At 44.3% G+C, this 25,934-nt stretch overlaps 1 protein-coding gene across 1 annotated transcript in view; it reads right to left on the bottom strand.

Annotated features, from left to right (window-relative positions):
* The window catches only part of GNB4 (G protein subunit beta 4), a 32,173-nt gene extending 13,598 nt beyond the window's left edge, over window positions 1–18,575 (bottom strand). Inside the window, exons 1-2 of the mRNA XM_054207275.1 lie at window positions 18,452–18,575; window positions 1,514–1,613 (exon numbers count right to left, since the gene is read on the bottom strand). Coding sequence (XP_054063250.1) covers window positions 1,514–1,570 — 57 coding nt within the window. The 5' untranslated portion in view covers window positions 1,571–1,613; window positions 18,452–18,575. The remainder of the gene's footprint in view (window positions 1–1,513; window positions 1,614–18,451) is intronic.
* Window positions 18,576–25,934: the final 7,359 nt, after the last annotated feature.

The raw sequence follows: 25,934 nt of genomic DNA, 5'->3' as shown, positions 1-25,934 counted from the left end.
GACTGAATTAAGACTAACTGGCTCACCCCAACAGCATGTAATGAGAAAGTCTTTACACATCAGGCAGAGGAAGAACTGAAAAATTACATATACCTTTTGTGTGCAATGCTGGAATAAAGCTTAAATTTACAAAAAGGTATTTTAAACTAAGATTTATTTGCATTGCTCTACAGAGCTGCTAGAAGGGGTGTCCAGTGCCACGACACCGATAGCGTTGTGTTTCACCAGCGCATGAAGTGAAAACAAGAGGACGCGGAGCTCTCCTCAGCTTATGCTGGATGAGCAGCCACGAAAGCAACATTTGCCCCCAACACAGCTACTAACACATGACGCAGCAATAGGATGAGGGGTAATGGTTTTAAACTGAAAGAGGGGAGATTTAGATTGGGTATTGGGAAGAAATTGTTTGCTGTGAGGGTGGTGAGCCCCTGGCCCAGGTTGCCCAGAGAAGCTGTGGCTGCCCCATCCCTGGAGGGGTTCAAGGCCAGGTTGGACGGGGCTTGGAGCAACCTGGGCTGGTGGGAGGTGTCCCTGCCCAGGGCAGGGGGTGGAACGAGATGGTCTTTAAGGTCCCTTGCAACCCAAACCATTCGATGATTCTAAGAGTGTCTACCGCATGGCTGATACTAAACAAGCAGCCTAACGTCCACCGCACGAAGCAGCTGACCACCACAAAACAACTGCTGCCAGCAGATGCCACTCTAAAATTTTAGTCAGTGCACACGCAACACACTCTAAGGAACCTGTAGTCTTAGCTCAAAGGAACGTTTGCAAATAAGGCGTTCCCACATAAATCAGATTTATGAATGCTTTGTGTTTAGGAAAAGGAAATTTTGATGAAACAGACTCTGAAGATCCTTATTCTACTTTGTACTTCTCTCTCTCTGCTGAAAACTGCATCACTGAAACATACAGGCATGTCGCAACAGATTCCTGGTAAACTGCCTTTGGGCATGACAGCTCATACTTGGTTTGTCTTCAGTGAGTAATTTCAAGAAAAAAAAAAAAATCAGCACATATGAGGCGATCTGCATTTTAATAAATAAATAAATAAATAAATTCAACAGGAAGCTAAGAAATAGGGCCTGTAGAAATGACATGCACCCCAGAAGGTTTTCCCCTCACACTCCACGCTTTGACCTACGTGATATCAAGAGTGGCAGCGCAGTGGTGGCTTTTAGCCCGGAAACAAGCTTTTATAATACCCATAACCCCAACTTGTTGTGTCTACGTCCTAGAGTTTTGCTGTTCCTTTTTGGTTTTTTTTTTAAATCCAAAATAAAAAAAATTGCAGAGATACAAACACCCCTAGTAACAAAACATAGCAAACTTCAACAGGAAATAAAACGTTTTGTTCAAGAAACAATTTCATTATGCTGATGGCTTACTTTTCTGGTTGTTAAACAAATATCCTGAAAATATTTTCAGCTCTGCGCAATAGATGCAATCTTTACACTTTATTCCTTTAAAGGAGGAACTTTATCATGAAAAACAAGCAATTAGCAATTCTTACTCTGATTTGATTTCGCAGTTGCTCTGCCTCCTGCCGTAACTGTTCCAGCTCACTCATCTTCTTCAGTCTCTACTTCTCACACTCCACTGGTGAAGAAAACCTGCCAATAAGAGGTAAGAAAAATAAGTTTCAGTATCACTTTCTCCTCTTTAAAAAACAAAACAATAAACCCCACAAGCCTATATATATTTATTCTGCTTTTAGAAAGGCTTCCAAGTAGATACTCCCTTTAGTACACCCCCTAATAAATTTGGCAAGACCTAAGTTATTTCAGTTTCTGAATTGCCATGAAAAGCAGAATTAAATGAAGTATATTTTGAATAGAGAAGCAACCGTCAACAGAACCACCCACTGTAACCTTAAAATACTGTCACTGAACGCATTTTTAGTGCCATTCTTTTCACCCACCCAGAAACCTCCTCAGTCTTCACCCCAAGATGGCAACAGAGAGCAAAGACTGCAGCAGTCGCCCTCAATATCTACCTTGGAGCTCGGGATCAATACATACAATCAATATCCATCAATGTCATACAAGCACCTTTGCGATACAATGCTATACATACAATCCACAGCATACACGCACCTTCGCACGTGACATCCAAGGCGGGTTTCATTTTAATTAAAGATGAAAACTTTAAATCCTAGACTGCAGCTGAAATAGCAGCTTTTCTACAACTTTTTTGTAGAATATTTTTTTATGTTTTCATTTCAAAAGCACCCACTCAGTGAGAAGGGATAGTAAAGACCGAACCATCCCTAAAAGCGTCCTCATGCTGGTACAGCCCACAGCAGCCCAAAGCAGTTCTCATCCGAGCAAGGACTCAAAGCAACCTTAATAAAAAGATCAATAAAGGGTACGACCACACGCAAGCAGACTTTCAGGTTAGTCCTTTATTTCAATCAGATTTTGCATCTGTTCTTTTCAGTGTGTTGAACAGTTTCCTTAGATCAATTTTCCTCTTTATCGCTTAAAGTCTATTCACATACACATAGACATCAATATCCACATCCTTGCAGTGAAAGTGAAGTAAGCGAGTAGCTTGCTCAGGAACAAGGGAGGCACTTGTTTGTATTTTTTTCATGATAGAAAAAGCACAGCAGAAAGGTGGCAGTGGTGGTCCCACTACATTATCTCAAAAGCCCAAAACACTTCTGGCTTATAGAAGAAATACAAATTCAGACTGCTGCTCACAAAAAATGAAAATTGAGGGAGGAAGAAAAAGAAGTGAGGAGAAGAACCTATTCAAGACATTATTCTAAGCTTTTTATTGAAGTACGAGAGACAATACAGTAGTGTCCCCCCAATTCAGTCCATTGAAAAATGGCTAAAAAACAGGGAAAGAAAGGTCGGTGTGTCTGGTAAGTTGTAGACCTCCAGGGACACCCCTTTATTTGGTCTCACTGCTGGCTCTTTGTGGTTCAGTAGTGACATGCTCTAGAAGGCAGGCTCTGGAAGGCTGCTTTTCCATCTATAAAACACGACGCTTCCTAGATGGAAGCAGTGAAAGTTTTTCGTTCAAAGTAACTTACTAATAAGATAATCACCTTTGGACTAGCAGCTTGCACCAGCGTTTGAGAGCTACGAAAGTTCTCACTACTCAAGAAGCAAAGTATATCTTCATTAATTATCCATCTACTCCTTTTACCTATCAAGCTCACCCTCCACAACTTCCACAAATATCACCGTGAAGCCCACAAACATAAACAAATTAGATATCTCCAAATCAAAATACAGCCTAATCCATAAGAGCACCGTGGTGACTTAAAAGGTCTAACTAATATTTTCAGCTATACCTAAGGAAACTATGAAGGTCACACCTTCCCCTTCCTTAAACCTGTGTTCTGTTCAAGTACAAAGACACTATAATCCATGTATGAATATTCTAAGAGACTAATTTACCATCATCTTCCTATTTCAGAAGCCCAGACTATTTAATAATGCTTAATGCACAGCAGGCATAAAACAGAAGTCATCAACACTAATGTCCAATTTCAAAAATCAAGCATTAAAATCTGTAATCACTTTAGTGTGCATGCTAATCACATGCCCTTATAGCCTTTGAAGTTTAATTACAATATATTTGATTGGAATACTACACCTCTGTGAAATATAGCCCCACTTTCAGTTCCGACAGTGTCAAATTACCCTTTAAAAATGTTTTCCTTTTTTTTTCCCCTCCTAGAACCTACACAAAGGTAACACAGCCAAAACAACGGACTCAAATGTCTAAAGCAAGCCAGCCATGCTATCTGCCAACGTTTCAGCAGTCGCATGCTATTTTTAACAGAAGATAAAGATTCCTAATAGAGAACTTGATATATCTCTAATTTTCTGAGAAGGGAAGTCAGCTTCTGCCCTGTGATGTGCCACACACTTCAGTGCTCTGTAAACAGTAACTTCAAGACAGAGAATAATTGATGATAAAGAAAATGACATTACTATTCAACTGGAAGCACGCATGGCTGGTCACAAGAAGCTAAGGTCAGGGCATTTTTTTTTATTGATAGGTAAAACTATGAGCATATTAGAAGATTACCTGTAGCCTTGCACTGGCACTCAAAGCCCATCAATGACCACGCTGCACTTCAACCACAAAGTCAGCGTTAATGACTTTAATGTCATTCCTATCGGTACTGTTCATCATTAATGCCATTTCTGTACCAAGCTGCACCAGCAGCTAAACAGCTGTTAAACTGAACAGCTTTAAATCGTGTTATACCTGTACAAGTTCCTACATGGACACAATCCAGCTTCAGAAGCCTTCTCAGCCACCCACCTTTAGCTTAAAAATCAATTCCTAAGCAAATTAAAGGACAACGGATATCTCATACTTTTATGAGAAAATTTTTTTTTTTAGCTGAAAAGTCCTAGCAACATCAGGATGTTCTTAATTTACAAGGTCATTGGCATTATTGCTCAGCAGAAACGTATCAGTGGTTCAAGGTCAAGCTACACCTCAGCACATGGAACGGCCTCCGCGCCAGGATGAATTTCTACAAAATCTGGATTCATTTTAGAACTGGATTAGCCTAGCTTTGAGTATTACAGCTCCCTTCCAGTAGGCAGCAACTGAATAGCAAACTCTGAGATATTCTTAAGCTATATATAAACACCGGGATACTACAGTAAACAAACGAAGTGCAGAGTTTAACCATTAAACTGAAACGTATCCAACGCTCTGCTGGCTGCAGTTCCCACTGCGACCGCTCGTGTTTGGATGATCATCGCCCCTAAAGTATTTCACAAAACCATGAGCAAGATGCTTCCATGTGGGATATTTCTTTTTTTTTTTTTAAGCCCTATTTTGAGGTGTCCACAGGAAATTACAGAAATTGAGTGGGGAGCGCGGAAGCTCCCATGGATGCTGTTCCAGAGTCACTCTAACTCCGCAAGCAGCGTCTCTAACTCCAGTCAAACTGTGTGAATGTCCCACTGATGCCACACTCACGACAGCAACGCTGGAAGATAGGAACATGCTTGGAATTTGCGCACGCAGATGCATCTCTGTCCGTTGTAATGCTTCTGATCTACAGTGAGACGGTTAAAGGAGGGGAAAAGAGAGGAAGCCATAGTCAACATGTGTAGACCGTTATCCAGACTAGATCTACTTGCTGTAATACTGTTTTTAAGTGTACCAGCGAAGCGACCGGCAAAGCACGGCAAGGACACAGAATGGAGGTGGCCGGCAGCAATGGCAGAGGCTGCTTCCTATGAACCTGTCCTCAGTGCGGAGAAGCAGGTCACCACCACAACCCTGAAGCGTGCTACTTCCCAATGCTACCCGTCATCAGATAAAAACAAACAACCGGGTTTTTATCAGATAAAATACTGGGACTGCTTTCACAGGGCTTACAGGGATCGCAAAGAAGAGAGATGATCTCTGTGTTGCAAATTTTTCCTCATATAACAAATTACTGAAAACCTCAGTGGACTCAACTCCAACCCGTACTAGGTTACGAAAGCCACGTGCCTCTTCATTCTCCCCTCAGGAAGATCAAAATACCACAGCCAGGAGGGAGCACTGCTCCGCAGCCTGGAAGATCCTTTATTCCGCAGGCGAAGTTCCCCAGGAGCCCGGCTGCGTCGCACTCGGCCGCACACGCAGAGAAGCCATCGGCTCCTGCACCGCCATGGGCAGAACGAGAACCAGGATTCCTCCTGCCATCTCGGGAGACTGGAGGCAATGTAATGTCTACCTGACTTACTAGTATTTTTAATAAGCATTCAGTCTTTTGAATATTCTGAGCTACCTTAGATGCGGAATCCTAGCAGTATGTGCTTTTCAACACTCACAGGTAGAAACCCTAATGAAGCACCAGATGCTTCTCTTCAAACGCAAGTCACCATGTCCTATGAATAATATAATTTGCTACGGCGAAGAGGCCTTGAGGGGATGCGCAACAGGAAGGCGAGGAACTTTTTAATGCCGTTGGTAGCCAGGGGGTGTTCCACGGCGGGACGCCCAAGCGCTGAGGAAACGGGGTCAAGGAGAGGAGCTGCTTCCCATCAGCAGCCGCACAGGGAGCTCGCTGCGAGCAGGAACCCTCGTCTAACCGAGGCGGCACATCTTTGCCCTCATAAAAGCAATGTCATTTGTAGGCTGAACTGTACCTCAGTGCAATTTTTCCTCAGCGGACTTGTATGAGTGAATTTACTGATACCAAAATAAAGTGCCTCCCGAGGCAAAATAATTAACTAAGTCAAATTCCATGGCGTACTAGCGCCAAGAAAGCCACCGGCAGGCTTGAGTGCTCCACAGATAAATTACCCCTTACACTACTCCTGACTCAGTTGCAGCATCATTTGCTAAGAGTTTAATTCTTCATTATACAGGCGGGCAGTGACAAATTACCACAGGTTCTTGTCTCGAAAGTACTTTCTCCACAACCTGTGGAGAAAGCTTAGCTTATTCCCTTGTAAAATCACCATATAGACAAGAGGGGAAAAAAAACAACTAGAGAAGTGTAAATAGGCCCCTGCCCACAATAAAGCATTGCTATTTTTGTGCCAAATATACAGAGATTAAAGGGACCGCAGAAAGAATAGTCTATCTGACTGGATTCTTAAGAGCTATCGACTAAATTATTTAGGCAAGCATTTTATTTTGTATCAAAAAAAATCAGTCCTTCAGAATTGAAATAAGCGCTTACCTACACGTACCAACCTCAGATTTTCAACTCACATGTGGTAAGGTCTCACAGCAGAGAGGAAGAGAGGAGGTTTCACATGGCTTTTGTGTGATCATCCCTACTAGTGATCACACAGGTGGCTAAACATAAGGAATGCTAACTATAGCGCTTTACTAATTATAGGGAAAAGACACCAAGAAATACTCCAGATCCCTCTCAAGGGAGCTATATTGGTAACTCACACACACTCAGGCTTCAGCCCAAAAAACCTTTCTATGCTGAAGCCGCTTGTGTGGAGTTCCTGCCTGTTCCTGTGACTGGCTCACACTAACATTTTATATATCCAGGATGTGCCAAAGATTTTGATAAAACATTTCCTCATTTATTGACACTAATCAAGACCTTGGGCAGCTTTGCCTACTCATTAATGTCTCCCCAAAGCCATGAACAGAGAAGAAAAGCAGAGAGAGGTTTTATTTCTTACAGCTTGAAGGGAATGGATTTGACATATTCAAGAACAGTTCAAAATCCATAACCTCTGATACAGTGTGACAAAGCCTTACATAAAGTGAAATCTCTGCCTGCACAACGGACATTTAAAATAAACGCATTAATGCTACACTGTAATTGCATACCTTCATATATATGAAGTATTTCAGTTGGAGATTTACGTAATATATTTACTACAGTAGAGCTGTTTGAGGACCACACACACACCCAGCTCTCCACTGAGGAAAATTAAACATTTAATGCCTTTTTTTTTTTTTTCTCCACTGTACCTTGGCCCTGTGTTGTCTCTCCTGTTTCTCAGAGACCTTACCAGCTATTCATTTTCCCGAGAATTCTTTGTTCTGCTTTGTAGCTGTACTGCATCAACAAACAAAAGACAACAAAGCAAGGAGCTTTTATACTGGTCAACCAATACTTAAATCTGAGAGAGAGAGGCGTAAGTTGAAATAACAGTATATAAGGGCTGTAATTGTGCCATTTTGTACCTTGCTCTTTCCTCCTCTCTCTCCTCTCAAAATTCTTCAGTGTGTCTCCTTCCCTTATGTATCTTTAACATATATTTTTGCAGGGGGTATTAGCTACAGAACGTCTTTGGATATTTCAGTAAAGAAAGAGAATAACGGTTAATTTAACACAAAAATTGTTACAATTTTGAAAATAAGCTTGGAAATCCTAACCGAATCTTTTCCTTAAGATTTTTAGATTTTCGTTTAGTGAGAGGGAATTCATTGTGGCCGATTTCCGCACCCCCGGGCAGGCGTCAAGGCAAGTTGTCCCATGCCGGGGGCCGCGGGCTCCCCAAGAAGAAAACAGGAAGCAGCCTGGGTGTGACCTCGCCGCTGAGGTCAGCGCTATTGTTGCACTTCTGCACATTTTGGAAGTGTTTTAAAGTGATACATCTCCAGTATAGCTTCAGTACAAAAACAGGAAACAATCAACCAACGCCTCTCGAGAGGAAGGGTACGAGCAGAACTTACTTGAACACCCGTTTCTCCAGCAGATGCCATCCCCAATTTTAAGGAACCGATGAACGTATGTGCTTGAAATGGCATGTACGACGGGAAAGGAGAGGTCACAGAGGAGATCCACGAGCAAACAAAGGAGTGGGACAGGACAGTAGTTCTGCCTCCTGGTGTGCCAACAAGCCCCCGGCGGCCACATCAGGAACCCAACCCCACCCACCAACCCCGCGGCAGAAGCAGTTTCAAGCCAACAGCATCGCTCCTTCCTTCCACCGCCGAAAACACCTCGCACCGCTCCACGTCAGAAAGAGCAGAAACACGTGCCACTTTATACACACACAGCGATTCGGCTTGTGATTGCAGCGTAACTTTGAAATACACGTATTTCACCTGCCACGTAAAAATGTTTGTATTTACCAGAATAAGTACCAGGAGGTATTCACAGAAGCAATGCGAGTCAGACGAATCTGCGTTCACCTTCAGTACTGAAATAGAGAGCAAACCTGGGCAGCGATCACATCCCCACACCTCTCTGCCTCCATCCCTCTTCGATTACGGTTGCCATGGAAGACAAATAGACCAACAAACACCAACCTTGTTCACAGCACTCACAAAGAGACAAAGGAAATCACAGTTTAGAAATTACAGCGAAATAATTCTTACTAAGTTCACTAGTAAAAAATCAGTGACTTTTGACTTTTACCCTTCTTTTTATGGTTGGACTCGATCTGAAAGGTCCCTTCCAGCCTAGACAATTCTGTGATTTTATGATTTTTATACAACAAGCTGACAGTTTACCAGGCTGCTGTCTTAAGCTCAGAGATATGAGAGTTTATTTCTAAAACACAGCTTGAAGTCTAAGCCAAGTACATTCACAAAACACATACATAAAGCCCCTACTCTTCTTTCCCACATACACACAATTCCAGAAAAAACCCCAAGAAATTCAGTGTTAAGCACAAGGCTGAAAAAAGCACAGGAAGGAAAGAATTTTTAAAAGTCATGAATATTTCACAGTCCAAAACAGTGATTTTTCCAAAAGTAACATTCGTGCATCTTATATTCATGGTGTTCGTTTCCAGGTCAAAATGGTTTGGTACGTAAGCACAGATTTATTTTTATCACACTCCCTGCAAACAGAACTTCATGTGAAATTCAAGTTATGTTGTCTTCTGTGACTACAATAATGATTCTCCAGTGAAAATCTGGTTCACTGACCACAGGACACTCCATCACTGAACAAATTATCATTAGCTTTGCAATTCAAAACATGTAAGAAATGGCAAGAAAAATCTTAAGAAAGCAAAAAGATATAACCCTAAGTAACAAGACAGAGATTGTTCCAGTCTAGTTCCTTCCTTGGGGACAGACAGGTGGACACACACGCAGAGTGAGCTGATGTACTACTTTATTTGCCTCTTCAAACATCCAGCTATACCCAGAAGCTATTCTAACAAGTTTTGCGATGAGAAGTGTACTGTGGAGTGACAATTCAATGTCATTTTGAAAGACCACTTACACCTAAATCCATCGCTAAACAAGTTTGACTGTTGATTTTTTGAAGGGGCTGGGACACTGGTATTTACTGAAGTGGCACAGTACCCCTGCATCTTGCAGGGCCGAGCAGTGTTGTACATATAAAATCTGGTCTGGCACCTACACGCACAAAAGATTACTCAAGCAGCCTCCTGTTTTCTGAGAGCGTGCAGACCACACGCTCTGCATAAAAGGCACTAAGCACCCAGAAAGTTTTAAATTTAAAGTCAATGGAGAAGATACACATCAAGAGAAACTAAGAGCGTCTACAGGAAAAGTGCCTCGGTTCAACTACGATGACTATTCACTCGACTGAAACAATTTCTGGCCCACAGTTTTTGAAAGTGGAGCGTTCTTACACGCTTCAGGATCAGAAAGCCCAGCAGTACCAGTTACACACACACATTGCATCCTTTCAAATGTATCACCAGCTTCGGGAAAAAAATAAATAAAAAATGCATTTGATCTATACATAGTCTTCAGCATCCCTCCCTCCTCCTCACCATTCAGCACCACACACATACTCCCTTGGTACCAAAGTTACAGCGCGGCATTATGCAGTTCACATAATTATGCAGCTGTAACATTTAGCATACAGCTGTACTCTTTCAGAAGAAAACAAGGGAATATAAACATTTGCTTTTTTTATATTGATTATCCAAAGATCAGATAAAACTACTGCCCTCAGGTCTAATTTTAATTTTGCTTTTGTTTCACAATACATTTCTGGTCAATTAGTTGTGATTCTAAGCCACAAAAGTAAGTCCTCTTCCAGACTAGAGTTCAGGCTATTTCAGTAGGTTTTTTCTGATTTTTTTTTTTGAGATGCATATTATCAAAGGCCTTAAAAAAAAAAAAAAAAAAGAACTATCAAAACAACTCACTTTAGAGTGAGTTGATTCACTGAATGATTACTGGAAAGCGAAACCCCTAAGTGCTGGTTTTTGCCCCTACTAACACAAGTACGGGATGAAGAGCACACAGGCTGTGTAACTACTTCAGGTACCACTTGCAATGAGACTGATACAACTAATCTATACTCTTCTGAATTACTATTTGATGTTTCTCATGCAGTATTGCCTGTTTTCCAACAGTCACTTATTAAAAAAGAAAGTACACTGAGTATGTAAAGAAGATGTTATGTTAAAGCAATATGTATCGTTGTGCTTCTAACTATCTTCACACTTGTAGGGTTCTCAAAATGAAGGCTGTCTTTATAGTAGGAGTATTTTTAACACAGTGATTATATCTAACAAAAAGCTTTTAGGCAAGATAGAAATCTTTCTTATAAAAGAACCTATCTAGACAAAGCTGCCATTATTTAAAAGGAAGTTGTAAATTAAACTTGTGATTCATTATTTTTCAGGCCTTTACAATGCATTAAAATCCAAATGGATTTATCACAGAATCATAGAATTGCCAAGGTTGGAAGGGACCTTTCAGATCATCTAGTCCAACCACCAACCTAACTCTGACAAAAACCATCTCTATAGGTAAAAATACAATAATATATTTATATATGCAGGTCACATAAACATACCGGTTATAGTGGCCAAAAGTCAGAAGTTACCTACCTGGCTACTGTCAGGAAAATAACCTCAGATGAAGTTTCCAACAGAAGAGGATGGAAGAGAAACAAAATGCTGAAGGAAAGAAGTACAATAATTCCACTAGAAGCAGTCTTCCCTAAGTGTCACTTTTTTTTTTTAATATGAGAATTTTTCTATGAAAACGTGACACTCACAAGGTCATAAATAGCAGCATCCCCCTTTGGAGACAAAGGCTGAGGTTCCGGACAGGAATGTATTTGCCAGGGACCGTGGCCGCAGGAGAGCCTGTGGCCCCACACACTGGAGGTCATCTCTCCCATCCACTGAAAATTCTCTCCTTGGAAATGCTTCCTACGGCTCTCAGCAAAGCAAGCTGGGTCAACAGCAGCGTCTCTGCTCCCAGCCTGAGAGCAGACACTGTTCTACCAAGTCTTTTGGTTTAACGTTTGGGATATGCATGCTACCATTTTGGAGTCAATTGTGACTAAAAGATGAGTAAAAATGACTAAATATCCTTAAACTCTTGCTTCCAGAAGCTAAGCGCAAAGCACAACGGTGTCCGACTCAATGAAAAGGCAAACTCTAGCCACACCAACGAAACTCTCAAGTAATTTAACTGTTTGCTCAGGATGCTGGCTTTCAGCTGTCCTCTTATCACAGTTATAGGAAGGTCTGCAATTCAGGGCCACGAGGTTTCTGTAGAGATTGAGAACAGAAAATTGCTCAAGCTTCTGAAGCAACACCACTAGGAAAAGTCAATTCTCTTTTCTTCATCTCATTCCTTTTCGAAGCCTGTGTTTGGCTTTCGATGCCCATCTATTTGCATTTGTAACAAACTATAATAGGCGAGAGGAAAAAAAAATGCCTTAATGACTTCCTTTCTCCAGCTACCTGACCTTCCCAATCAGCTGCTTTTTCCTAAAGTCTGGGGAAGAGCAACATACTCATTTATAGCACTTCCACTTTGGACTTGTATTACATTTTTAGCCTGCTGTACAAAAAAAATAACTAACTCACCTCCCTCTTTTGGGCTGCTTCTAAGTCAAAAGAGGAGTTTCCCCTTTTCTGTCGTGTATCTTGGAGATGAAGGGTGGGTTTGTAGCACCCAAACCGGTAGTTTTACTTCCTGGCCACCTCATTCTCCATACTGTTTTTTATTTAGACACCTTGTATCCAAACTACTAGAAAGAGCAACCACAATGGAGAAGTTTCTTGCCCCACAAGGGTTAGTCAGTAAAGATTAAAAAGAGGCATTTAATAGTCTATAAAATGCTGTGAGGCTTCCCCTTGGACCACTGCTCATCCCCCCAACACTGTCAGGAGCATCCAGCATCACTGCTGTGTCTGTCAACCCATCCCACAGCAGGATAACAGCAGCATTATTAGTTTCTTGTAACTCTAGGGCATCTGGACTTAATGTCTTCTTGCAAACTTCGCTGTGCCATTTTTTGGACTCTGCCTATTGTACCCAATTGAGATTGCCACAAACCTTGATTAGCTCTTCTGCTTCCTCTCCCTCCCACCACCAACGCGCAGGTGTAAAGGGAACGACTCCAGTCCGCATTCTCACACAGCAACACAAGGCAAATACATTCGCTTAAACCTAACTTATTATTTTGGGGTGGAAAAAGCTTTTATAGAGTAAGCCTACCTAAAACCTAATTAACACAGTTCTATTAATTTTTAGTACTCTGACATGACATTGCATTATCAAAATCTTTAAGTCAAATCACCAAAACTGATCAAAGTCACTAGATACACACTGAGGCTCTACATGTACAGTGTGTTACATCAGATTTTGACAAGCGTAGCATCTATATACGCAATCTGAGTATTTCTTTCAGCTCGGTAACAACTAAGCCCAATTTAAATCACGAACCTGAAGGAAGGAAAACGTCTTCCTTTTCCAAACTAGGGATAAAATTGCTTTAATCGAACAATCACTTAAAGCAATCAGTCATGATAGAAAGGGTCACCAGAAAAATACTTTGTTCAAATATTTATTTTAATCAGATCAATTTTAAATACCACGTGTTTTAGCAATAGATTGTGAATAAGCATCTTCCAATTTAATGCAACACTTTAAGCGTGTACAAATACCACATAAATTGCATGTTAATATATGAAGTGACACAAGTGCAATTTATGTTAGAAATAATTAGTACAGTAAAACATATATATATAGACGACAGCAAAAATTTACACAAAAAACAAGTCATCAAGTTATGCTGAAACTGGTTGGGTGCTCTGTGCTAGACTAGATACTGACCACCTGAACTAGCAACTGCGCCACAAACACAAACCAAACGGGTCCAAGAGCTCCCACCACTGGCTGTGAGGACGTTATTTGTTCTTGTCAAAGCTGCCCAGCCAGTCACCCAGAGCAGCTCCAAGATCTTCCATCTCATTTAAGAAACACACTCAGTCCTGGCATCGATTTGATGATTTTATTTTGTTCCCCTCCTCCCCATTTGAAAATTAAAATCTTACAAATAATTTTAATCTGAACATTACTCAGCTCTTTTAATGTTTCAAAACTGAAGGATTCACAATGACTCAAACACTTGGCTTATGTCGAAAATCCATATGATTAATATTTGTCTGAAACCTAACACGAGAAGGTGGGGAAAGCTACAGTTTCTGCAAACTGGCAAAACCTATTTTGCCTCCAAACAGCTTATTTTATGTAATTGAAAGTGCCTTTTGCTCTACATTACAGTCAGGCACTTCTATCTTTCCCCTCCTTCCCCGTTTAAGTCCTTTCAGAAGGCAACAGACTGCAAGAGCTACAGTAAGTGAATCAGAGTTCTGTTTACTGCATGTCAGCATTTCACATACTTTTGGAAGCTGAGACATCTTAAGGGAAATGAAAGTGCCTTCACTGAACAGCATCACTACTTGCTAGTCGACGTCCACCTATATTTGTTTTAATTCTGTTTTTTATAAACCTTCGGCTCTGTTCTCATGCATCTTCTCACCACGGTATTTCCCCACACTAACTGCAGCAATTCATAATAATCAGAACATCGAGCATCATTGATGGCATCCAAGCTGACGCCCATTCAATACATTAAGTTCACCTCTTGGTCTTTTGTCTCAGGCTTTTTGCAAAGACGGACCGTTTCATGGTTCGCACACTGCTGAACACATTCACACAACCCTAAACAGGACAGATTTTTTTAAAAATTAAAGCTGCAGCTTTGTATAGCACTGCCTCGTGCTATCTAGAAAGCTCCATGCAGGTCTCTGCCCTAGTATCAGATATCAAACCACAACCTTAAGAGAATGGCATACGTTCATGTTTTTCACGATCATTTGCTCTAGTTCTGTTTAGCATCTTTCACATAAATTCTATTACAAAACACTCAGTTGCAAAACACAGAGGTTTCACACCAGAACAAAACAATAACAACTAAATTTAATTACACACTTCAGAAGATGAACTAAGTGACAGGTCTGGATCCAATTATAGGAGCGAAAAATTTTGGTGGAATTTAAAAAATATTTTCTTGATTAATAATACTATGCATACTTCCTAAATGGCAAGTTCCAGGCACTTGGGAATTGCATTAATCTGAGCATCAATATTCTCAGACAGCATTAAGTACAAAACACAATCACTGCATTATCATTGTCCCTCAGTATTTATATCCCATGAGCAAGCATTGCATATCAAGCTCAGAGATTCTGAATTTCTTACTGTTTGATGAGACCTTTTAAAGGGACTCCTGAGATAAAAAACAGTAAATCAAATGACCCTGTCTTCAGTGACACAACAGAGTTAATTTATGACTCTGGCAGAGAAGAGAGGAAGATTTAAAATGCACTGCGTATTGGGGGGGGGGGGGTTGTTTGTTTTTATTTCTTATTTCACCTTCAAAATCTTATATTCATAAATTTTGTGGAGTTTTTAAAAGTTCTATGTTCTAGGAGAGAACTATGCACAGATCTGTATTCAAAAATATTTTTGCAAGTTTTCCTAATGAGCTTTTTGAGTCCCAGGTTTTTCTTTAGAAACTGTTTGGAAAACTAAAATACTTGTACAAATTAAATCCTAGATATATTAGTAGTCAGCTATGCAACATACAGATATAATTGAAACTTTCATTATCCAACATAAATATAACAGATGACATTTGTAACCAACAATCTTTAAGATCTCAATGACCCGAGACCAACTCTTCAAGCACTCAGGAAAGGGCTGAAGGAGCGAGCGAGCAGCGGCTGTTTGCTGTACCACTTTAACAATACAGAAAAAGACATCCCTGTAAACTGAAACTCAAATTTTTCATGATTAACAGATGAAAGATTATTATTATTACAGCCTTTGTTCTCAACATACTAAAATCCGTATAACTCCTCTATATTATCCACTGTAAAAACTGCCAATTGCAAAGAAATAATACATAATTCAATATTGCCTGTATTTTGCCGTATCAGACACACAGCGAGACATATCCATACATTTATGATCTCTCTAAGCCCCCTTCTTCCCAAGATAAAATCAGTCTGTTCTTTGGAAGCGCAAATTAACTTCACCACAGCTATCACACTCAAGAATCACAAACAAACATTGCAAAAACCCACTGAAGGTTCCCAACCCATTAAAAGACTTTCAGGATTGTAAGGGTTTGTCATGTGGTTTGTTTCATTTTAATTTGTTGATACAGTTATTACTCCTGTTAAAGTTACTTCAGACTTCCCCCAACTTTAACTAGTAATTACAGCTACTAGATCTATCACTTAATTGTCAGATTAGCAACCATCTTTTACGTCACTTCCAGTATTTCTAGTAGAAGGCAAAGAAGCTTTAGGTTCTCCACTGCACACTCCAATGACTTTGCAGGCTCCTGTCCCCCCATATTCCCACTACTCCCCACAAGAACTACCAAAGTGACATGAAATTCCAGAAAGCACATCAAACGCTCTTGCAGTTAACTCTGCAGGTGAAGCACGGCAACCCCTACAAACCAGAACTAGCATGCACTGACAAGCGGTAAAAACGGAAAAGCACCCGGCTCTCAGCGGGGAACTGCTTCTCACCCAGCAATCGCTCTCATCACGCAGTTCAGAGAGTAGAAAACGAACAAAACACGTCTCAAAGCAGAGACCAAGCTAGAACACAGAACTCCACGGAATACATAAACCCTGCCAGACTCCAAAAACTACAGTTTTCGTCTCTCCCAATGCTTTTATAGTGGGTTTTAGAGGCTGCTTACCCATCTCCCCTCTCCTCCCTTCTTCTCCTAACACCCTCTGCCTAGCAGAGAACAGCTACTACTCTGGTGTTTCACGATTATATATAACCAGGTCAAACTCTAAGCAATTTTTTTTCCTCAACTCATACTTAGCTTTGAGACTTGCTGCGCTCCTATTTCAGAACTGAAAACCCACCTAGAAAATCATGTATTTTCCAAGCTGCAATAATGAGTCTAATGGAAGACAACACGTCTAGTCCCAAACTGTATAATTAACAGGAGGGAAGATCAGAGGCTTATTTTACAGTAGCCCAGATAATATTACAGAATAAACTAAACTTGTTGTCTACTAGATATAAGCAATCTGGATGCTTTTCACAATTTCCAAATCAAAAATTGAAAAAGCCGGTAACCTCAGCAATAAGTGCAAATAAAAATTTTGAAAAAGCAAGCAGATTTTGCAAAAGAAATCTGGATGCGGAAACCAGCAATACCTACGAAGTGTGACACAAAAAGCATCTAATGACTTTGCACTTTTCCTGAAGACAGGGAGCACCTCCGCACCTACCCGTCACCCCACTCAGGCGATGCACGTAAGCCCTTACCACAAGACGAATTCAGGGCACACCGAAACCCAAAAGAGCTCTCGATAGGGAGAGAAATACAACAGACGGGAGGAGAGTTTCCCTACGTATTCCATACACCTGGACGCTGCCTGTTGCTGCCAGCAGCGCAGCCTCCACACGCGAGCGGCTGCGCCGGCACGGCAGCGCCGGCGGGAGCGCTCCCAACGCCCCGCGCACAGGTCCGCGTCCCACCCGCAGCCCCAACCCCGTTACTTCCAGCGCCGGGGCCGTCCCTTAGCCACCCCCGGCCAGAAGGGGCACCGCGACCGCCGGACGGTCTCTCTGCCGCCCACGGCCGCTCTCAGCCGGCAGCGGCGGGGCTGGAGGCCCGGCGGGCTCCCTTCGGCAGAACCCAGACGGACCCGAGGGCGGGGGGCGTCTCGGTGCCGCCGATCCCCGCCCCTCACAAGCGGCCGCAACCGAGGGGAAGAGCCCGTCCTCCCTCCCCACCACTACCGGGAGCCCCCCCCGAGGCCGCGGCGGCCCAGCCCTGCCCCGCCACCACCCTTCCCCGCCGGGGCTGGGTGCGGCGGTGTGCTCGCGGCGAGGGGGCGGCGGGGCGGGCGCGGAACCGGACCGGACGGGAAGACAGTGATGCCGCCCGCCCGCCCGTCCACCCCCGCCGGGCCGGGCCGCTCCCGGTTGCCGCAGCCCCGCGGCGGGACCGCGCCCCTCAGCCGCCCGCCGCCTCAGGGCGGCGCCCCGGCGGGCCCCCCGCCCGCGGCCCGAGCCCCGGCGGGAAGCGAAGCTCCGGTGGCGGGGGCTTTACCTGCGGCGGCGGCGGCGGTGCTGGTACCGGCCGGGCTCGGGCCGCTGCTGGCGGCGACGCCCGCGGCCGCCTCAGCGCTCACCCCCGCTGCGGCTGGGCGCTCCCCGCCGAGCGCCGCCCACTCCCCCCACCGCTGCAGCGCGGTGGTGCCGCCCATGCTCCCCCCGCCCCGCGGGATGGATGTGGCCGCCCGCGAGGGGCGGGGCGGGGCCGGCGGGGCCCGCCGGGGCGCGGCAGTGGGGATGCCGGGGAGCCCCGCGCCCGCCCGGCGCTGAGGGGCGGCGGGGCCGAGCCCGGGCAGCGCCGCCGCGGGCGGGAAGCGCGCTGGAACCTTCCGAGCGGCCGCCGCCCGCCCGCAGCCCCCCTCCTCCGCCCCGGCGGGGGTGGCCGGCGCCGCCGCCGGACCAGGAAGTGAGGCCCGCGCTTCCCCCGCCTCCGCAGCTCGGCCGCGCCGCCGCGCCCCGCCCGGCCGAGGCTCCCCGCTGCCGGGGAAGGGGCCCGCCGGCCGCCCCACGGGACCAGCCGCCGCCTTCGGGCGGCCCCGCCGAGCCCCGGGGGACGGGCAGAGCCGCCCGGGCTTCACACCCACCCACCCCCCGCCGTCGGGGCCAGGCTCCACCGGCACCTCCGCCCTGCCGCGGCCCCGGCGGGCAGTACCTGCCGGCTAGCCGCCGCCGGGTGAGGGTCCGCGCGGGGGTCACCGAGCCGCCGCCGCCTCCATGGCGCTCGGTCGCGGCGGGAGGAGCTCCTCCCCCTCCCGCATGGACCCAGCCAACGTGACGGGCCGTTGCCATGGCTGCGCAGCGCTGACGTCAGAGCGCTTAAAGAGACAGCGCCCGCGGAGGTGCCGGGGCGGGGCCGGGCCCCCTCGGCCCGCGTTGGGTGCGGGGGAGCCCGGTGTGAGGGCCCGGGGCCCAGCGGCGACGGGCACCCGGGGGAGAAGCCGTTCCCCCGAGGGCCGGCACCGCCCGCAGGCCCCGTTCCTGGCACCCGAGCACCGGGCTGCTCCTCGGCCACCCCCTGAACTCAAGGGCCACCGTGCCCCGGTCCTGTGGAGCCCCCCAGGGAGGAGGGCGAGGGCCTGGCCCGGGTCGGGGGCGTCGGGCTCCGGGTGAGGCCCCAAACGAGGCATTTTCAATAACCTCCCCATGGGCAGCGGGTCTGAGCAACAACAGTCCCATCTCGCCCTCAGTGCCCAGCCAGCTGCGGGGATTCTCTGTCATTAGCAGCAATTCCCGGAACTCTGCAGGTCAGTAATGAAGTAGAAGTGATGAGTGTGAACAGATACACAATTCTTCCTCACACAGCTGCAATCCCGCATCCCTCCATGGCGCACCCATCCCTATCCCAACATGCAGAAAGCAGAAAGGCAACCAGAGTCTGACTGCATCAGTCTTGGCGCGGAGCTGCCTGCCCTTCCAGGGCCAATGCTCAAATCGCCATCAAATCGCCAAACTACAATCACAGCCAGTGTGCGACCTGGGAATACATGGAAGAGCTAATTCGCGGGATGCTCCGGCCACACCTTCCCCGAGCCCTGCCTGCTCCACCGACCCCGACGCCGCAGGGACACCTCCGGGGAAGTCACTGCCTTGGCACAGGGCAGCCCAGGTCAGGGCTCTGACACTAAAGATGGGACACTGGCATCCCCCATCTTCCCGGCATGGATCTGACACACCATCACCACCACAAAGGCTCAAGGTTTTCATAAAATATTTTGCACGAGTATCATAACTACCATGGGTAAAAGCCATCTTGGACCTATTAGCATGTTACTGATAAATGGCTCAGTGTTAATGGTAGTACGTACTGGAACATACAGTCTGTACTGTAATGAAACAGCTCATTGCTTACCTTAAATCAGTTTTAAAAAACATTCATGCACTTCCCTTTACTGACTCAAACCCATTATTTTAATAGCTGTGTCCTGGTTGCAAAGTCTACGTTGTGCTTTCCTGCACGGCAATCCATCTGTGCTCCGTTTATCCAGGGGACAGATGTCAGTCAGTGATATGTTTACTTTGCATTTAACAAGTGATCACATAGCAAAAATCAACAAGGTATGGGGTGGATTTTGTGGCACCATATTGAGGAGGAAAAAAGCTTTTCTCAGAGTCACTGTATCACTGTCTAAGTTGCGTAACTTTTTATAGAAGGGAGAAATTGGCACAAGGATAGTTGTCCCTTAAACTATTCTTGCTCCCTTTTTTTTTAATTTTTCTTAATTAAATTTTTTCTTAATTTAATCTTCACGTGTCCGAGTAGTGACAAGATACGGTCCCAGAATGAGCACGTCGTTTCTCATCTTCTGTTCTGAAACAGCTCTGGAAAATGGCAGGCAGTAAGCAAAGCCCCAGAAAAGTTCAGATGGTATTTAGGTAGTTACATATTATGAAATTATCGGTCTTTGTCCTTCCAGTGGAGCAAATTAAAACATTTTATAAAAAATTACATCATTTATCCTCATGAGTCATTTGGGAGACGGGGAAGTTTCTTTAGTTGCAGACTGGGAAAATGAGGCGAGCAGGACAGGGTTCTCAGCAGGGGAGCGCAGCTCGCAGCAGCGGCGTTGCTGCAGCAGTGCTGGTCCAAGGCTAACAGCAAAGCCAAGTTTGCAAGGAAAAATATCTTTTCTTAGACTAATTGATACAAAATAAAAGGATTTGCCTCTCCTTATAAAACTCATCTCACCTATTGTGCAGTCTGTTTAGTCATTTATTATACGCAGAAGTTCCGAATTCCCAATGAAACAGAAATCCTCGGTCCTTCTACTGGCACTATTGTACAACCAGTTCTGCTCCTGATCACTGGTTTCATATGCCAAACCCGAGTCTGCAAAATCAGAGCCACCCCTAATGGAGCCAGTCTTATGCCAGTTCAGCAATATGCTTTGTATTATTTTAGAATTTATAGAAGGAATCAATTCGTTCTGCAGGAAAAGAGAAATGTTGGGATACAGTGCCAGATGAGTTTTAAAATCAATATCTAGATCAGTTTCTCTAACAGGTTCTCTTTGAATTATGAGTTACTACAGCCAACGCAGCAACTTCGGTTTCTGACAGATTAAATGCTACTGGAGGCCCCCAGCACTTGGATTCCTGCCCGATGAGGCTGAAACATCTCCAAAGGGAGAGGTCTCCAGCGGAAGGGAACCTGTTTGGAGATTGTGCTGATTCAGCTCTAACTGAAAACCTCAGCCAAGATCCTTCCAGCAGCACCCAAAACACCCTTTTGAAGGAAATTTTGTGAAACACCGCGTGTTAGGACAGTGAACGGGTACTCGGAAGCAATGAGACATTTTCTAAAAAACTCCCCAGGTCCTGGCAGGGCCTGAGACCAAAAGGCATAAAGATGGACAGGCACACGTATAATCTACACGGCTAAAAATACCGCTAAAGTCTCTGCATGGCTTTTCTTGGTTCCAGAGAAATGCAGAGTTCACTGTCAGCCTGGTACTTTCCATGATCCAGAAAGCCCCCACATTTCATCAGCCCATTATCTAATTCCTTCCCAAAACACTTCAGGATATACATGAAGTAATCATGTTTGTGCAGCAGCCAAGTTAAAGCAAAAAAACCCACCAAACCCAGATAAGTGAGAGACAAAGATCCAGAGGGAATCCCCTCTGCTGGCGTGGCTGAATCACACCGCCCCTTTCACTGACTTTAAGAAAACAAAAGAAAAAATAAATTGCTCATTCAGACTTCGGAATTAATTTATCGATGTGGCAATCAACTTTCTTGACATCTCTATAATGGTCACGCTGGTTTCCTTTCATCATTGTTGTCTTCACTGGTTAAACCGGGCCGTTCCCGCAGTACATATGCTTTTCTTTTGCTTTGTCCTTGGTCTTTGTTTACATGTGACAGCACTTCCGCGGCTGCAATCCACACAGCTATTCAGGTGAGATAGGCTCATCTACATCTTTTCCCACTTACATTTCCATCTTTCTCTTCAGATCTAGGAATTAAAATGGTGATTAACTCCTTACTTGTAAGCGAGCAATCTCATGTCATTTTTCAGTCAAGCCTTATGAAAAGCCAGAGACTTAAAAGTTTACTTAATTTACCGATGTAGTTTAATTACGTTGTTAAGCAGGATCACACATATTATCTTTATATTCTATACACATGACAGGAAAACACATCCACCTTCAGATATCCCTTCCTCATATTCCTAAATATGAAAACGAATGTTTTACTGCTTTACCTTCAATCTCCAGGTTTTATTCTTACTGAAGTCTAACATTCATCCGTTTCAAGGACCCTCCACTTGCTGAGCTGCACGACTGAAGCACGACTGAAGCAGGTCATCTTCTGTCCTTCTGTCAGTGGTTCTGTTACATGTGGGTGACCTTTCACAGCACCAAGGAGCAACGATGTCCCTGCACACCAGTGAGATGCATCTAGGGCGGCAGCTTAGTTCACATGGTGCACGTGTCTCTCGAGAAGTCCAAGAAAGAACACATATGGCGACGGCTCTGGCTGCTCTCCCCTGGCTCTGGTCTTGGGATCACTGTGTACTTGGGCAGGAGGAGGGGAGCATCCTTGCTGTGTTTCACTCGTGTCCTTGTGCTACCAAGAAACGGTGAACTTCACTTTCTAGGGCTGCCAATCCAGCATAATTCAGTTCCTTTTGTATCCACACGCTTATTCGCTAATATGTCATTCAAGGAAAGAGAATGTAAGGAGAAACAGTAATAATATTTTTCTTGTTATTTAGGAGACTGAAGAAACAGTGGATGTCACAGAGTGCATTTCCTTTTTGAGGTCCAGTAAAACAACTGATGAAGTGACACAGTTGGCTCGTTGTGCAGCTCCAGTTTTGAGTCTAGATTCCCGACTCCGGAGTGAGCCAGGTGACTCATCCTTTAAAGAGAACTGAACAGTCACCAAACACTATTTAAATAGAAGAAAGGGGAGTGGATACATATGCAGAGATGGTTTATCTATGGCCTATATGTATGCATGGATTTATGAATAATATATATTAATATTTCTTTCAGACAAAATGACGAAGGATGCTCATGGAACCACTGAAAGTCCTCATCATAAAAGAGCGACAAAAATCACCCGAGCTGAAAAAGCCATTTGATCTATACTGTTCCCTTCTAAGACCAGTTGCAACGGTGAGAGATCAGTAGCGGGTTTCTCATGCCTACTGTAATTTGCAAGGTATTTCACCAATGCTGAAGATCCCTAAGTGAGGTGAAAGACAATGCTCGTATTAATCACCGTGCTTCTGCACGTTCTCTGCTGCCACAGTCCAACCCACTTGTAATAACGGCACACGAGGGCTGAGAAAACTCTACAGCGTGTTTTGGAAATTCGTTTGATTTCTTCTGGAGAGGAAGAGGAGTAGGCAAGCAGAGGACGGGGAATCTGTATTTAAAACCTCCGTAGAAAAATGTAAGAGTCTGCCTACAAACCCCAGACTCAGGGGATGAAGCCTCACATCAGCTGGAACTCTCTGGCAGCAGCTTTGCTTGAAATGGCCAGGGAGAAGCTCCTTCCCACCACGGGTGTGGGTGTGGAATTGTAATAGACACTTCCATAAACTGCTGTCTGCTCAAATGTCATGGTGTTGGCTTTCTGCCCCATTTTCAGCTGCAGAGACCAGCAGATGGGAGGGGCAGGAACAATGAAGATCCCTTTTTAACTCTCAGTTTGAAAAATCTCCCAACCCTCTTCAGCCAAATAGCTCTTCCCCTAATTATCATGAATGGTATTTTCTAGATCCTGCTTTGGAAATTACAATTATTTTACCATATACCTAACCTAATGCTAAACCCCGAGAATTGTACAGTGCGTATAAGGAGTAGTTAGCTGCACACAGACCTGCAAATGGTCACTTTTTGTGAGTTTTCGGTTACTTCTTCAACAAATGAAGAGCGTAATGTACATTAATGTTGTGGTCCAGGTATAAAGTGGAACAAGTGGAGACGAAGGAGAAAAGATGAATAGTCATAAAAGGAGCTTAACAAAGCATTCAGTAACTGGCATGGGTAGTAAAAGTGTGTGGAATTAGGAAGACAGACATATTAAAGAAATATTATTTTGTTCAGCCTGTTCAGAGACTGTTTGGCCCTTTTACAGAACAAGACAGGAAGCCAACTGAGAGAGCATGATCGTGTCCATTATTAGCTTTAGAAATTCTTACAAATATAAGCTAGTTTCCAATTACAACAAAATCTAACTACTTTTCACATTTTTAACAGAAGATTCTTATACCCCACTGCTACCCTGTATCTTAGAAAATAGTAAGTGTAGTATTTTTTAGTATATGTATTCACATAGTGCCACCAGCAAATGAAGGCGTTTACACAGCCAGCCCCCACCGCATATAGATACAATACTGTCCCACTGAACACGGTTCGACGTTGCTAATTGCAGAATACCAAGCTATCAGGTGTCACGCTGGCAAACGCTTTGGTGAAGATCAGAAAATGAACTAAGGATTTAACTCGGTGAGTTGCAGTTGCTTTACAGTAAGGATGGCAAAGGCTATTTATTCTTCAGTTTTGGAACCTAAGTTAACCTCTAGGAAAGAAATATTTTTTTGCAGCAAGAACTTTTCAGTACATTCAACCATTGCATATTAAACAAATTACAGATATCTTTCACATTCCTCTGAACTTTGAGCTTACACTGAGCTGTCAGGAGTATTACTCAAGCTTGCAGTTTTTAACTTTTGCCATTTACCTTACAGAATTGTTGGTACCTGAAGAGTTTTCGGGTCATGAATGAGGAAATCTGATACAAGAGGCTGGGTTTCCAGGTCTACAGAGAGAGACCATTTTTAGTAAGCTTTTCAGCATAATGCTGCTACTGGCACTTAACCTGCATCTGCATCAGCATCGTTGCTGTGACCCCAGCCATTCCCGAGGGAAAAGGGTTTCAGTTATAGTGAATTAATGATACTGGAAATGGCACCATGGCCTAGGTAGAGAAACAACACTATTTCTATTGTTATCTGCAACAGTTTTAAAAGACTGTAAATAATATAAAATTATACAGCAACTGTGCCCTAAAACTACTGTGCCCTGTTGGTGGCCACTTTATCCAAATTAAATCAGGAGGGAGGGAATAGAGAGAACATTGATGTTTAGGGAGAGAGCAACACCTACTCCCTGCAGTGCCAGTCCAGAGCTCTACTAGAACTGGGTTTCACTAGGATTTGCTACTTGCATATCACATCTGCTAAACGGGGTGAAGAATCTAGAACGTTTTGGATTTTTTACTTGAAGACTAAGATGTCTATAGTGGTTTGGATATGCACATCGGTGATGACTCAACATCTAGACCTAAATCAGGAAAGGAAAGTGAAGAACAGAGGCTCACTGGGCTTAAACAACTCATATGCACTTTAAGGAGCATGTGGAATAAAATGCTCGGTTTCAGTTGTGTTTTCCTTCAGTAAATAGCACTAGTAGATGCACAGTTCTTTTTTGTCAAAGATTTTTAGCTGTTCTTCAACTATGAGTCTCTTTCAGTGGGAAAGTAAGGCACAGTGCGGTGTCAACAGCTTGCCAAGCAACCAGTGGCAGAGCCAAAATCAGAATTCAGATTGTCTGCCCACCTGCCTCCCTTCTACCCTTGCTGCCGAGCGAGTTACCCAACGGGAAAGCTTTTCAGATGGAAGAACAAACAGGCAAACAAAGGAGTGAAGTTAAATATAAGCAAAGTGAAAATGACCAGTATGAGGGTCCAAATAAGCAAAATGCAAAAAAGAAGCAGTAAAAACATTATAAAATAAAATTAGAGATTACAATAAAGAAGTAATTTCCATTTTAACGCATGACTGCTAATGGTGTGTTAATGATTTTCCTCATACACACAGGGCTTTGGTCCAAAACTCTGAATGAAACCATTCATGCTCTTCCATGTAGCTTTTACCGGAAGGTATCGGTGCTTCTTAGCCAAGGTGTTCCTTAATTTTCGTTCCTTTTGCTTGCCTCTTTTTTCTGCCTGTCACTTCGACGCTGAGGAAAGCATCAGTTTAGCAGCTTCGCAGGCTGCTGCTCTCTCTTTACAGCGGGGAAGGATGTGCGGCAGCGGAGGAAGGTGGCTCCATGCCCCTGCTCAGCTCCGGCCCCCTCCGCTCACCAGAGAGTCACTTAGGGACAACGGCAATACCAGTT

This window comes from Rissa tridactyla, chromosome 6 (genome assembly GCF_028500815.1).
Source record: "Rissa tridactyla isolate bRisTri1 chromosome 6, bRisTri1.patW.cur.20221130, whole genome shotgun sequence".
Lineage (NCBI taxonomy): Eukaryota > Metazoa > Chordata > Aves > Charadriiformes > Laridae > Rissa > Rissa tridactyla.
The sequence above is the reverse complement of the archived record's forward strand: the minus strand, read 5'-3'. Positions and strand labels throughout refer to the sequence as shown.